Genomic DNA, 14,548 nt, shown 5'->3' with positions numbered 1-14,548 from the left:
CTACTACAACAACGTCGTCTACTACTACAACAACGTCTACTACTACAACAACGTCTACTACTACAACAACAACAACGCCTTCTACGACTACTACTACTAAAAATCCATACATTTAAGGAACAATGTACTGTATTAATTTGACAGTATTGTTTGTATTTTTTTTTTTACCTGTATTTAGAATTTTGAACTTCATTGTGTTATGTTAGGGTTAATGGAAATGTCCAGGTAATGAGTTGGCAGTACTTTTTCCGTTATTTTACGGATTTATTTTTTACTACTACGTCTACTACTACAACTACTACTACTACAACTACTACAACAACAACAACTATGTCTACTACTACTACTACCCATTCCTGTGAATTTACAGCACCATTGTTATAGAATCAAGGCTCTTTATTTTCTGAATAGCAACCTATTCAGCATTAGAAGACCATTTAACTGCAGTTGAAGAAAGTCGCATGCAATGACAGAACACAGCGCTGGTGAATACTGAAACCTTTATTGTGTTATTATCCATTGAGGACGGATGAATGTTTGTCACACACAGAAATGACTAATACTGTGCAGGGTTTATGACTTTACCTGCTGACCCTTACAACCTCAATTCATCCCTCCTGCACCAGTCAAATAAATTAAATAGATACATACATGAATACACATTAGAACTTTACATGTTTACAGCAATTGAAAAAAATATACAGATCACAATAGATAAATATAAAGCACAATAAATGAACAAATAAGGGGGGGCATGTTTCAAACCGCTATTGTAAGTTTATACATTCAGCTGGGATTCATTTGCTTTAGTACACAAAGGTCAATCATCTTCATGAGGCGTTATCACATTCTTGAAATTTTCAAAGAATCATTTATAACATTAATTAAACATTTAAATGGCTGCTGGTGCTTAGTGTGTAAATGTTTCAGCACACAAACAAACAAACAGAAAAAGGTTACATTTTTGTAAGACCTAAAAATAGTTACCATTATTCCGGTTTACATTCAAATAACTTGATTTTGAAATTCTAGGATGGTTCTGTGAACAAGTTAAGCATGCACATGTGTATAAAATCTACTGTTTGCACCAATCATTTCGTCCTTACGATCAAAAGTCAGATCTCATTTAGTAAAATGTAGAAAAAAAACTCCAGTGTAATTCTCTTTTAAATCAAAGACACATTGCTTTAAGACAACAATCAGTAGTTAAGAGTTGATTTAAGGGAAAAAGATCTGAGTTTTTGGAATGCCTTTTCTTGCCAATGCACTTGTTTCTCAGTTCATTAGAGCACGATTCACAGCCAATGCACAGTTCATTTCACTAAGCTAAATGACTTTCAAATGAAACCATAAGCGAGAACTAACGTCGCAGAATTACAAGCAGCACGAATAAACCTACGATGCCACAGTGAGACGCGCCATCCAAAAAAGTGGCGTAGTGACATTTAAAACGCACAAGGATCCTAGATTTCTTCTAAACGTGTATGGAGCATCGTCAGTAGATTAGTCTGAGAGGCTGAAAGCATATGTACTGCAGAAGGCTGACAAAGTAGAAACCTAGAAACCCCCACAGGCTTCGCTTTAAAGACATTTGTGTGCGTCACAGTTAATCTAAATAGTTATTCGCATCATATTCCCCATTTTTTAACACAGACCCCTTCCGATTGACTTCTCCGTTAACATTATCTGGATTCCGTCCTCACAAACCCTTTGATAGGAGAATACAGTGAGCAGCTCCCGCTTACTTCTCGGGGTGGTTGACCTCGTCCTTCATGACCGGGAGCCAGGGAGGGGACAGCTCTGGGATGTTCTTCTTGGCCTGGTTGAGGTGGGTCATGGCGGTGTACAAGCTGCCCCTGGAGTTCTGCTCAGGGTAGTACATCTCCAGAGCCGCCGGGGTGCAGTGTCTGTGCTAGATTACAAAGTAGACGTTTGCAAATAAAAGGTTAGACGGGAATACATTAACTAGTGTGGAGAAGGTCAGGCGGGTTCTCTAATAAATCAAACGTAAAGGTGAATGTCACGGAGCTCTGCATTCCTGTTGATATAGCATCAGTGAAGGGGACACACCGCTGAAACACTTCCATTTACACACGAATACATTTGGGGAAATCAATTGTGTATAAGCGGACAAAGTCTTTCTATCTCCATCTTTTCCCAAGAGCGCCGAGTTGACGTGAAGCCCTGAACATACAATTTAGCACATTGTCTAACAGCAACAAAAAAAACCCTTCAAGAACTACTTATACATTTCTGTACATTAATCATATCTTTAATGCTAAAAAATATTGTTCTTATTATATTGTTCGTAATAATACTAGCTTTCAGCATACTGAATAATGCATAGTATTTACTGTAAAATGTACATATACACACAATATATAAATAATATTATATAATTAATATAATATTAAAATGGAAAGAATTAAGAGACCACTTAACATTGAATTACGGACACGTATGTATGCATGTATGTATGTAGAAATCAATGTTAAGTGGTCTCTTAATTTTTCCCATATATGCATACATGCATAACTTAAGTTTTCTGGATTCCATTTTAACGATTTAAGAAACATTTTAATAATCAAAAAAGCATGTCTAATTAATTGAATTCATAAAAACATCCATTTATCAATTAAAAAGATCATTATATTTCTAAGAAACATTTTAATTAATACATTTAAATTTTTCTGTCAATCAAATGAAGGCATAAAATATTTATTTAGTTCATCTTTTAAAACATGAAACTGCAGCACAAATTTTTTTTAGTTTTAATAATAATGTACTATTAATAATATTAGTGTTAGTATTATTATTACATGGAGATGGGTCATTGACAAATAAAGCTTAAAAAAAGAAGCTTTTTTCATCCTTTCAAATCTGATGTAATGCATATTTTGAGCCATGAACAATGTGTTTGAACAAGTTCCAGTTGTTAAATAACATGTCAAAGTGTTTAAACAAGTTTTTTTGCCTCTTTTTATGAAAGGCGGTGCAACCAAATACTTGTATATATACACTGTAGTTGTACCACCTAACATGGAAATGTGTACCAACCTACTTATACTTGAAATTAGCCATTTTTAGCAGTATGTGAGAGAGATCTAAAAACCATTTACTGTTATTACCTTGTCTATTCATAATAAAAGAGCAAGTTTGAAGTTGTGCCACCCTGACATTTGAGAATATACTAATTGCTAGACAAATGTTTTCATTGGCATTTGTCTTAAAGTGGTGGGGACCTTGAGCGGCGCGGTGCACATACTTGTGCTGTTTATTGTTTATAAATCCCAATATGTGTGTGACGAGGTATAAATATCACGTCTGTCTGGTCGGCACAGATATGTGTGTTTTACATGTTTGAATTCAGTTATGAAGAACGATGGATTGGCGGTGCTTTATCTTTGATTTGTAAACCTTTCCTGTGGTGAGGACAAAAATCAACTTTGACGAAAAGTGGTGGGGACATGTCCCACCCGTCCCAATTACGCCTATGCATGTTTTTCAATGATCTCAACAGCTTTAAAACTACTGATATGTGTTTATATGAAAGCTTTCGAACCAAAAATGATGCCATAATATTGGCTTTTTAATTTTTTATTAAGACTTAAGATTTTAAATCGTTTTCTCAGTCTGTTCTTTTGTTCGGACAGTTGCAGCACCTGACATTTTGGGGTTAAGATAACAAAACATAAAATAATATGTATTATTTAAATGTACTAGTGCTAAAAATGGATTCAAACTTATTTTATAGAATAAAGTGATAAATGTCATGAATTTATACAATTATTGTAAAAGGAAATAATGCACTTGGACACACAATATAGGGTATGTATGTATGTGTGTGTAATGTCAAGTAAAACCGAAAACATTTATACAAATATTTAAAACAGTAGTATGCATCATTATGTTGCATGTTTAATTCAATGAGTGGCCAATTATTTTTAATACAAATATTTTCTTGTCAGTATGATTCTTTTTTTAAATTTAACTGCAGCTAAAATTACATTATTTTCATCCATTATCTTGAAAATGTTCATTGCATTGTGGGATATCATACACTGTACTCCACGTAGTGTGGTGTAAAATACTCATTTGAGAAAATCTTACTTTCTGTAATACAGACTATTTGCATACTGTGCAAAATATACATACTATAAAATTAAAGAGAAGTTTGGCTGTATAATATTCTGATTTTTTTTTGTCAATGTTAAAAAAACTAAATAAGAGCTGACAGAACTTATAGACTCTCAATATGGCTCTGACCGACTATTTCTTTGGAATGCAGACTATGAAAGGTTTATTAGATTTCCAATTTGTAAAACAGATGCTTAGAAGCATAAAGTGACAGTTGAGCAAAGAGTGCTCACGGTTACTCAATCATCCCGCAACAAAATCATAGAAAATAAGGTGTTTTGTGACAGAAAGACGTCAATCAAGAGACGTCAACATGCCAAAGCTTCCATAAACCTCATTCCATCTTAACAAGAGGCAATTTTCCCGCTCTTTAAGTTAGCAACGCTACATTAGTGTGGCACGCTAATTACGGCAGTGGTATCTGCATCAAAGGGGGAGAGGTGGAAACCCCTGCAGGCCTTAATCACAGTTTAGTCATGGTTAAGACTAATTAAAGACATTCTCACACTCCGCCAAAGCTTTAGATGCTGTCTAAAGTCTGAGGATCTAAAGTTAAGCTTTACCGAGCCGCGAACAAACGAACATCACAAAAACAAAAGATGCAGTTCAAACTTAATCCCTCTGCTCCAAAACCTAGTAAGCTGCCTAGTGCTTATCTTAACCGAAATGGACTTTCATAAGAGTTAACAGTATCTCTGTGCATCACACAAACAATATATGTTCCTATAATACAATAGTCAATGCATGCATAGATACAATATAACTATATTTGTAGAATATATATAATGAATGAATCGGTTGGTTGATTGAATGATTCAGTTACTTATGAAGACATGAATTAGTGATTTTGAAAGAAATTAGTTGAAAGAATGATTCAATGACTCGCTTGAATCTGAAATTGCATACTAGTAGGTCTATTAGGTACTACATTTGGTGTGAAACTTACTTTCTTACTGTATAAATAGTATGTTCTATTAGGGCTGGGTGATATGTCCAAAAATATTATCATGATATTTTTTTCCTCATAGGGCCCTATGAAATCCGTTTAGTTTTTTTTCCCACATTCATCTTATTTTTTCATTATTCAGTTTGCCTTCCATTTTAATGGTTACATTACATTTTACTAATCAAAATCATGAAACTTACAATTTAACATCAATTTATTACAAGTTTAACAAAAAAAATACATGTCTAGGGCTCTATGAAGTGCCTTTAATTTTTTTCCCTCAAATCCGTTTTATTTTTTAAAGGGGTCATTTACATTTACATTTAGTCATTTAGCAGACGCTTTTATCCAAAGCGACTTACAAATGAGAGCAAAAGAAGCAACTAGAACAGTCAAGGGCAACAGTATGCAAGTGCTGTAGCAAGTCTCAGTTAATCTAGCTCAGAACACACAGGACTTTTTTTTTTTTTTTTTTTTAATAAATTAGACAGACAGACAATGAATAGAATGATAAGTGCTATTCTTGATTGGTCAGGTGCTGCTGGAAGAGATGTGTCTTTAGGTGTTTTTTGAAAATGGCTACAGACTGCGCCGCACGAATTGAGATAGGCAGGTCATTCCACCAGGTGGGAACGGCCCAGGAAAAGGTCAGTGAGAGCGATTTCATGCCTCTCTGGTTCATGAACTGCATTGTTTTATGATGTTTCCTGGGGTGCACTTATAATGTTAGAATGCTTTTTACATAAAAAAATTGTCATCATTTATAAATAAAAGGCATTTTTCCCGCCCTGATTTCAGCCCTCTGCTCTGAACGCTCTGTTTTAAGGGGCGTGTCCGCTGTGAGACTTCAGTGTAAACGCCCACTGCTGTGATTGGCTAACGGCTTTCCATTTGAAATAGTATTACTCTCTCTTTTAGAGCGTTCTTACCATTACAGCTCTCATGGTTAACTAATCGTGAAAAGTGTTGCATTATATTTAGATCTATGGCATTATATTAAGATTGTGGCATGAAAGGTTGCAGAGATTTACATTGTAGCCGATCACAGACATGTTGAGCACATAAATGCAGTGATCTCGTCATTGCAACTCAGTTTCTGTACACTTACGGATGCTTTCATCTTCACTAACAGTGCAAACCTGATATAGTTAAGAAATTTGTTGAATAAAATGTGAGTCACTGATAAACTCTCCTGTTTGATTGACAGCTCCAGCAATTGCAAAGGGAGCTTTCTTTGATCGCTTTCTTTATAGGTTTGAATCACCATTAAATTACATTATTTTCATCTACTAAGAGAAAAAAACCCAAGTTGATGTTGAGCCACTGGTTTGATTTACTGACACACAGACAAAGAACATCTGACTGTACATGAATCATCACATTTCAGATCAGTATATCGCCCAGCCCTATGTTCTATATAGTATGAATATGGATGGTAGTATAAATACAATTTGAACATACTACATCCTACCAGCATTAATTCCAGAAAGGGTTACTAAAAAATGCAAACCACTAATGCACAGTGCTGTTGTATTAAAGATAATGTATATAATAATTTTTCTGTGTTACTGGCAGCAAAGCCACAATTATGAGATGCTTCCCTCACCATGAAAAAGTAGGATACGTGCTTGAGGTAAAAATCATGTTGCGAGGTCATATGGGTGGCAACCACAGGCTAGTGCAGACATTAGCTCAATGAAGTGTGTGATCGGTCATTTACATTTCAGAGCAAAAATGGTTTATAAGGTAGACCTCAGATGATCTCGATCAGCATGGACAGAGCTAGTGTGTTTGTGCTATACTGGGTACCTGGAGAACGAAGCCCTCAGGGCAGCCGAGCTGATCGTACCACAGCGCTTTATACATGACCAACAGCAGCAGACACGCCAGGAACGCCAGGGTAATAATAATCAACCCAGTCAGCTGGAAAACAGACACTCACACATGTATTCATGCCTTCTACTTTTATTTATATTCACATTTTTGTATTACCCTCACAAACAGAGAGACAAATGCAAGCCCCAAGTAGATTGGGCTTTGTGTAGGTAGGAGATAGGAGTGTGTGCTTTACCTTGAGCTTCTCTGACATCTCATCATAAAGGTTTATGTTTAGCTTCTTGATGCTGGGCACATACATCTTCCTCTTCTTCTCCTTCAGCTGATACTCTGTTGTGGTTTTCACAATCACCTATAGAGACAGAGAGAAATAATTAACTATTAAAATACAATCAACACAATGAACAAAATGAGAGCGGGCTGGGAAGAAACCACACGAATGGATTCGCTGCTTTCATAATAAGCATTAGAAACCCTAATGGAAAAGTAGCTGTGTATTCGAATCTCATAGCTGGTTTCTAGCTGGTCAACCAGCTGTCATGTTCCGAAAGACATCTCGACTATGTTAAGGTGGATTGAGATTGACACACAATGAGTCGAATTTTTTTTACAGATCAACATTACATCCTAACCAAGCCTTAATTGCTTTTTAAGGAAGTAGGGCTGCATGCAATAGCATCGATATCACGATGGGCGCATCCACGAAAGTCTAAATGGACTTTTTGAAACCATCATAGAGGAAAGTCTATTAGGTCTCATCAGTTTGAACATTCAAGCGATTTTTCAACTATGCAAGACTCTTGCATTCTTTTCCACATCCATTTGTGCTTGAACGGACACATACATGCAAAATTAAGTCAAAATGTCGCTTATGGCTTACGGGAACGTAAACAATTGAGAAAGAAAATGGATCTGTGCAGTCAGTCTTAAAGCGACAGCAGCCTAATATACCCGCTGCGGTCTATGTCAATAACCCTTAAATGCATGAATGTTTCGTCAATCATTAGAACACATTCGGGTCTTTAGCGACCCGGATCTATATCTAACGGATGGATTTCTACCTGTCGCAATAATATAAAACTCTCCTGATATTAGAGTAACAATTACAGAAGAATAAAATAAAGCATATTTTGTTGCTTTTTGGAGCTTGGAAGGGTTCAGTTTGAGCAGATGTTTTATACCATCATCACTGTCCTCGTCAGAGCTCATTTCCCAGTACATTCAGCATCTGGATCATATTCGCCATCTCAAAACGATCATTTTCAACATCTTCCAAATCAATATTTTGATCGCTGACAGCATCTTGACCAGATCCACCATCAAGTGACAGTAATATTTGACTGCGTTCAGTTCTTGCTCTGCAGTAAATCACTGAACCATTTCAGGTTTTGCTGATGATTCTTCCCATTCTGTTGTTTTCTGCCTGCAGTAACTATGAGTGAAACATCAAATATTCAATTATTGTTGTGCAGAAAAAACATACTTACACTGTTACACACCTCGGGTCATTAGAGACCCTATACAATAAAAACAAAAAATTAATGGGAAAACAGGCACTTATTCTTTTTCTTGTTATATTGTTTATAATGAATAGATTGAGGAATACTAACAAGATTGATGTCTAATTTAAAAAAGATTAATGAGGAGGAGGGTAGTGAATGACATGTCGAACGACATGAGGGTAAGTAATTAATGACAGAATTTTCATTTTTGGGTGAACTAACCATTTAAGCTTTGTATAAGTAGAAACCCTGTAGTATATTCGAATTATGGTACTTTTCCCCCTCATATCCCCCTGAGATGAGATAATTATGCATTTTATTTCTGGAAAAAATCCTCCAATGACGCAAATATCGTCATTTTGCGTCATCGGAGGATTTTTGGCCAGAGGCTAGAGACTACAGGAGCTAGTTCTGCATGTTTTCAACCTCACAGGGGAGAGATCTCACTCACAGAATGTAAATGCGCACGCCCGCTGCCGCTCGGCTCGTGCATTCATAACGGAGCGGTGCGGAGCAAAGTGAGTGTTTCAACTTTTCAATGAAGTCCTATGGAAGTTCAGCTTCCACATGCGATCTGATAATGCGCCAGGCTGGACACGCGCCGAGAATGACAGCCGTGCTTACCTCAGCTCTGCTCAGCTCTGCTCTCGTGATGAATGAAATCTGACTCCTGCTGCGTCTGTGACGTGACTTTCGTTCGGCTCACTCACACTTTATTGAAAAGACACGTTAAGTTTTTAATTGTTGTGTCTATTCTCTAAACGAACTAAATGAATTTATTACTATGAATATCAAAACGACGTTGGGGGCGGTGCCGCGGAGGGCAAGTGATAACCAGTAGCCGTGGCTTTGGGAGTGGCCTCGTAGGACAGCGAAGCAAGTGCATTCTGGGAGTTGTTGTCTTTCATCCACGAGACAAAAATACATTTTCTGTCTTTTCTCAGTCTAGAAGGCACCAAATTCAAAAATAATTTCACATTTCTACTACATAAATGACACCGTTTAAAATACACATTCATCTTCCCAGCACTTTATTCTATTCTGTACATGATTACTGTTAGACTTACATGAAAAACATTATTTCATTTGTATCTTTATTCTATCGCATTTATCTATGCTTGTAATTTGTTTATTATTTTCTAGGCAGACTAATTCCCCTATAAAGTCACCTCAATCATTCTAGAAGAATTAATTCTTTCCAAATAGAGCTATTCATGTCAATTTAGGATTCATTAATTTGAGTGGATGTTAACTTTTACACGGATTTCTTTCTACATTTACTTCCCAAAAACTAGAGCAGTAAAGACTGCATGTATTACGAAACCAACTGTGGCGACATTTCTTCGTGCATGTTTCACGGCACTTTCAAAGTGAAGTCTGTATCACTTCAAATGTGTTCAGTTTTATCTGAAACAGAGGAATGTGAATCTCGCAATTTTTTATTACGTCGGTTGTTGTACCAATCGTGGCAGTTCGGACATGAAATGTTCGGTTAATGTCACTGAAAGGTTAATGCTCTATCAGAGGTGTGTCACTTTGCTCACTGCTGATTGGTCTAATTTCAGTTTGAGATCTCTTATCCAGAACATAACCTGCCCTGGAGCAGGTTAGCCGTGGAGCGCAAGTTACGATGGAGATGAACACGGCTAAAAGCCAAACCACTTTAATGGTGCCTAAAACCCAGGATTGGCACAAACTAAGCTTAAACATATCTGGCTAGCCAGCTAAACCGGCTTCATGGTATAGGCCCCTGGAGTCTCCAGATCTCAACCCCATAGAAAATCTTTGGAGGGAGTTGAAAATCCATGTTGCCCAGCGACAGCCCCAAAACATCACTGCTCTAGAGAAGATCTGCATGGAGGAATGGGCCAAACTACCAGCAACAGTGTGTAAAAACCTTGAGGAGACTTACAGAAAACGTTTGACCTCTGTCATTGCAAACAAAGGGTATATAACAAAGTATTGAGATTAACTTTTGTTACAGTCCAAATACTTATTTTCCACCATAATTTGCAAATAAATTATTTAAAAATAATGTGATTTTCTGGATTTTTTTCTCTCATTCTGTCTCTCCTAGTTGAAGTGTACCTATGATGAAAATTACAGGCCTCTCTCATCTTTTTAAGTGGGAGAACTTGCATCATTGGTGGCTGACTAAATATTTTTTTGCCCCACTGTATACATTTTTGGAATTTCACAAAAATGTTGGCAGAGGCACATTTTTCCAGCGACACACAGGATGTTACTTCAGCACATTAAAAATGCAGCGAGCGAGCTCCTAATACTATATCATTTGTCATCTTTTAGATGAGTCATTGCAAAGTTCAATCCAAACTCTGCTGTGCGTTTCCACCCGTTGCACTTGCCTCCTACAGAGCTAAGAATAGATACAAGCCATCTGTGAGAGTCCTGACATGAGCGTTTGCAAAGCCTTTCTGTGACAAAGTGTATCATACTCAGTGACAATGAATCTTGATGGTGCCACATGAATTCCTTCTTTCATGCCAGGCTATCCGCTAGAATCTAACAGGGTGGTTTCTAGCATGTCTTTGATGGTATCAGCGATATGTCTGCCGGTCCACCTCCGGTCTCCTATGACATTCTTCCCGCAGAGTAATGAATAACAGAGGTGCGTCGCTGTCTTTTAATATGGCGCTATGTGTGGGTTCTTCTCTCTAATGCATGAATGATAATTACCTTATCAGGGAAAGGCTGCTGTAGCTGGCCGACCTCCAGCGGAGTGATGAGGGGGATGTTGTCGAAACCATCCTCAACCGACGGCTGTCTCGTCACCTTTTCCGACAGGTTACTGCCTAGTTTCACCATATCTGAAGCAAACACGCACAATATTTGCAAATTAACCCAAAAATGTACAGTAAAATATCCAACTGAATACTTAAAGCGCACTATTTTGTTGGCATTAGTGTCATATTTTTCATTACCTTACTGTTGATCTGGTTTTGGACACTTAGCCCCCGTTCACACTGCAGGCAAAAGTGGCCCAAATCTGATTTTTTTGGGGTCAAGTGACCAGGTCAGACTTCTTCAGAGGTAGTGTGAACACTCAAATCTTGCCCAGATCTGATTTTTTCAAATCAGATTCAGACCACATACATATGTGGTCCTGAATCAGACCCAGATCTGATTTTTTTCAATGCGGCCGCAGTGTGAACAACCAAGGCGGATTTGATGCGACTTTTAAGTCAATCTACGTCGACATTTGTCACAATTATGCGCCGGCGAGTTAGCCCTAGACACAACAGACACAGACAGTAACATTAAAAACTTGACTAGATATGGAGAACAGCGATGGAGCGAGTCACTGGAGGGAGAGTGAGGTGTTAGCCCTAATTAGTATATGGGGAGATACTTCAATTCAAGCTAAACTAGAAGGATCCTACCGTAATCGCTCCGTTTTTGAAAAAAATAGCACACGAAATGAAAGAACGGGGACACAGAAGAACGTGGCTTCAGTGCCAAAGGAAGGTAAAGAGTCTTAAAGGTTAATTTAAAGAAGCAAATGATTCTAACAACCAAAGCGGTCGTGGTCGCATCACCTGCCCATTTTATAACGAGATTAGCCGTGTTATGGGCGATAAACCCAGCTGTCAGCCGTTAAACCTGCAAAAGGCCAAAATAACCAATTTTGCTCTCTTTCTCTTCGTTCTTGTCCTCTTCAGCACCTGCTCATTAATGTTACGGCTTCCATTACACAAACATTTTGAAATAAAAGCGAAAATGCTTGCTTCCTCCATAACCTCCTGAACTTTAGTGCAACAGCGTGCTGGGTCTGATGTCATTGTTATTGTTCTTTTGCGCATGCGGGTTAGTTTGAAACCTCAAACAGTTCACACTGGAATCAGATATAGGCCACATTTTAAAAGGTAATGTGAACAGTCAAACAAAAAAATCGGATCTGAGCAACAAATCAGAATTGAGCATTAAGACTTGCGGTGTGAACGGGGCCTTAGTAGTGTGTGTGTGTGGTTAGAACTAATTGCACCATTTTTCCTTCCATAGCATCATTTACCTGAGAGGATGTGTAATGTATCTGATATTACTGCATCTGTTGTTCGTTGACATTTCCCATTTAGCAATAGTCAGTCATTATATCTCTCCATTAAGTCTGAGGGGTCTGCTGTTGGAGCTCTGTGATGTTGCTACTCAGTTACTGTGAATCTCTCGTCGTGTCATTATGACTCAGAGCGCACGCACACACACTTACGACTGTGCTAATTCACCAACACACACTCTCACGCATGTCTTACTCATTAGCCGACTGAGGAACACTACCGCTCTCTCTCATTATCTTCTTCTATCCTAATAGCCTATTACAGAGCTCTCTACAGAATGCAAAACACAAACACAATAATCACTAGTGATAGACGGAAATGTCAGCCCATTCTGTGATTTTCCGCATTGGCCAATAAAATGCCAGCTTGACTGATCTGACATAGTAGCCCCTATTTTGATTTTGGAGTGCATTTAAAGTAAAGATTGTTTAAAAAGTTATAGTTTAGCTCTTTAATGTGTGCATCAAATAAACCCTGTTTACATGTAAACTATACTTTGCAAATGGGGACCAAACATGTTCCATAAATCAATTAAATATTGTTATGTGCGGAAATTGTTTTTCCCACAGTAGGCTACATTATGTTTTAAAGCCACAATATGTAATTTTTTCGCCGCTAGAGGTCGCTTATTCGAAACAAAGGCGTAGCTTGATGACGCCCGGATTTCGCAGAGCTTTTATGATATATGCTTTTATTCGTTTTCTTTCCATGAATGTATCCAAACACTTGTTCACCTGTCTAATAAAACACACAATATATTAAAGCGTCTTTGGTGTTTCCATGGTTTCTACAAAATAAAATCAAGGGTAACGCGGCTATGATGTCATTGATAGGACACGGTTTGTCCTGGTTAAAATTGCTTAGTTCTTATTATTGCTTATTATTCATTTCCCCCCCAAAAAAATCTTATATATTGTGCCTTTAATGCCCTATAATATATAAATGCATAATTTATCATATTTAATATAATAGATGATCTAAGCTAGCATTCATCACTGTTAAAAACACACATTATTTGTTATTATTTAGACAATAGATGTTTGCTGTTCTGACACAATCACTTCACGTGAAGCAGGCCTCGAAATAGGCGTATTTTATTGGCTCTTCCACATGAACACCTTATTGGCTCTATCAAGGTTATCCGAGATGCCCAACACATCCTCAGGATGTGTGTGTGTGTGTGTGTGTGTGTGAGGCATCACCGATTATGTCTGCGCTGTTTCTGAAGCAATGTTTGACCACAGACCAACACACTGAAAAGCTAGTCAAATAATACACGTTATAATCGATGATCTAGCATACAACCAGGGCAAACGGAAGCGTAAACGCGATTTGTAATTCATCACACGCATCATGCGCTCATAATGGCCCATCATTACGCAACAGCTGCGCGTTCACTGAGATATTATACGTCCGAAAAATGATGGATGTATTTCATTCTTACGGTGCACTAAAATCATTTTCGATTGGGAAAATATAACCAACGGAATAAATTCTGTTTCCTACCGTTTTTGTCTAATCTTAGCCGCTGCCCAGAGGTTTACACACCACAGATGCGAAACGTTGGACATCGAATAATACACCCCGACCATTTGTTATTAGTCGGAAATGGATAATGACATGAAATAAAGATACTCACTGCTTTCCCTGCGGTTGTCTTGTTGATGCTGATGCTGACGGAGCTTCTAGCTGTTATTATGGCGGTGTGAGTGTGTGCGCGCGCGCGTGTGAATCACTGAAGCGCATCCGCTGCCGTCGCTGCTGTATGATGTCAGCTGGACCGCAGAAGATAACTGGCTGATCAATGTGACACATTCCATTTTACACATGTCCACAATTACTTTGAGCGTCTGTGGGCATGATTTATGTTATGAAATGGCAGTAGCCTAACGTTTTCAGTGTTGCAAAAAGAGTCCTTGGGCTTTACGCGGATAAAAAATGGTTTTAAAGCAAGTTTTTTTTTTAAATTAAATTATTTTATTAAATTATTTAATGTAACAATATGAATAAAATACGTTCTCAAAAGTGGGAATCATTCAGTAGACTATAATTAT

At 37.7% G+C, this 14,548-nt stretch overlaps 1 protein-coding gene across 1 annotated transcript; it reads right to left on the bottom strand.

Annotated features, from left to right (window-relative positions):
• Window positions 1-488: 488 nt before the first annotated feature.
• Window positions 489-14,261, bottom strand: caly (calcyon neuron-specific vesicular protein). The gene is made up of 5 exons (XM_079811288.1): window positions 14,134-14,261; window positions 11,119-11,249; window positions 7,155-7,271; window positions 6,893-7,006; window positions 489-1,912 (listed from the first exon to the last, which is right to left on the bottom strand). The coding sequence occupies exons 2-5, from the start codon at window positions 11,245-11,247 to the stop codon at window positions 1,742-1,744; spliced, it is 531 nt and encodes a 176-aa protein (XP_079667414.1). The 5' UTR covers window positions 11,248-11,249; window positions 14,134-14,261; the 3' UTR covers window positions 489-1,741.
• Between the last annotated feature and the right edge of the window lie 287 nt (window positions 14,262-14,548).

This window comes from Gobio gobio, assembly GCF_949357685.1.
Source record: "Gobio gobio genome assembly, chromosome: 3".
NCBI lineage: Eukaryota > Metazoa > Chordata > Actinopteri > Cypriniformes > Gobionidae > Gobio > Gobio gobio.
This window is presented reverse-complemented; position numbering and strand designations above follow the sequence as displayed.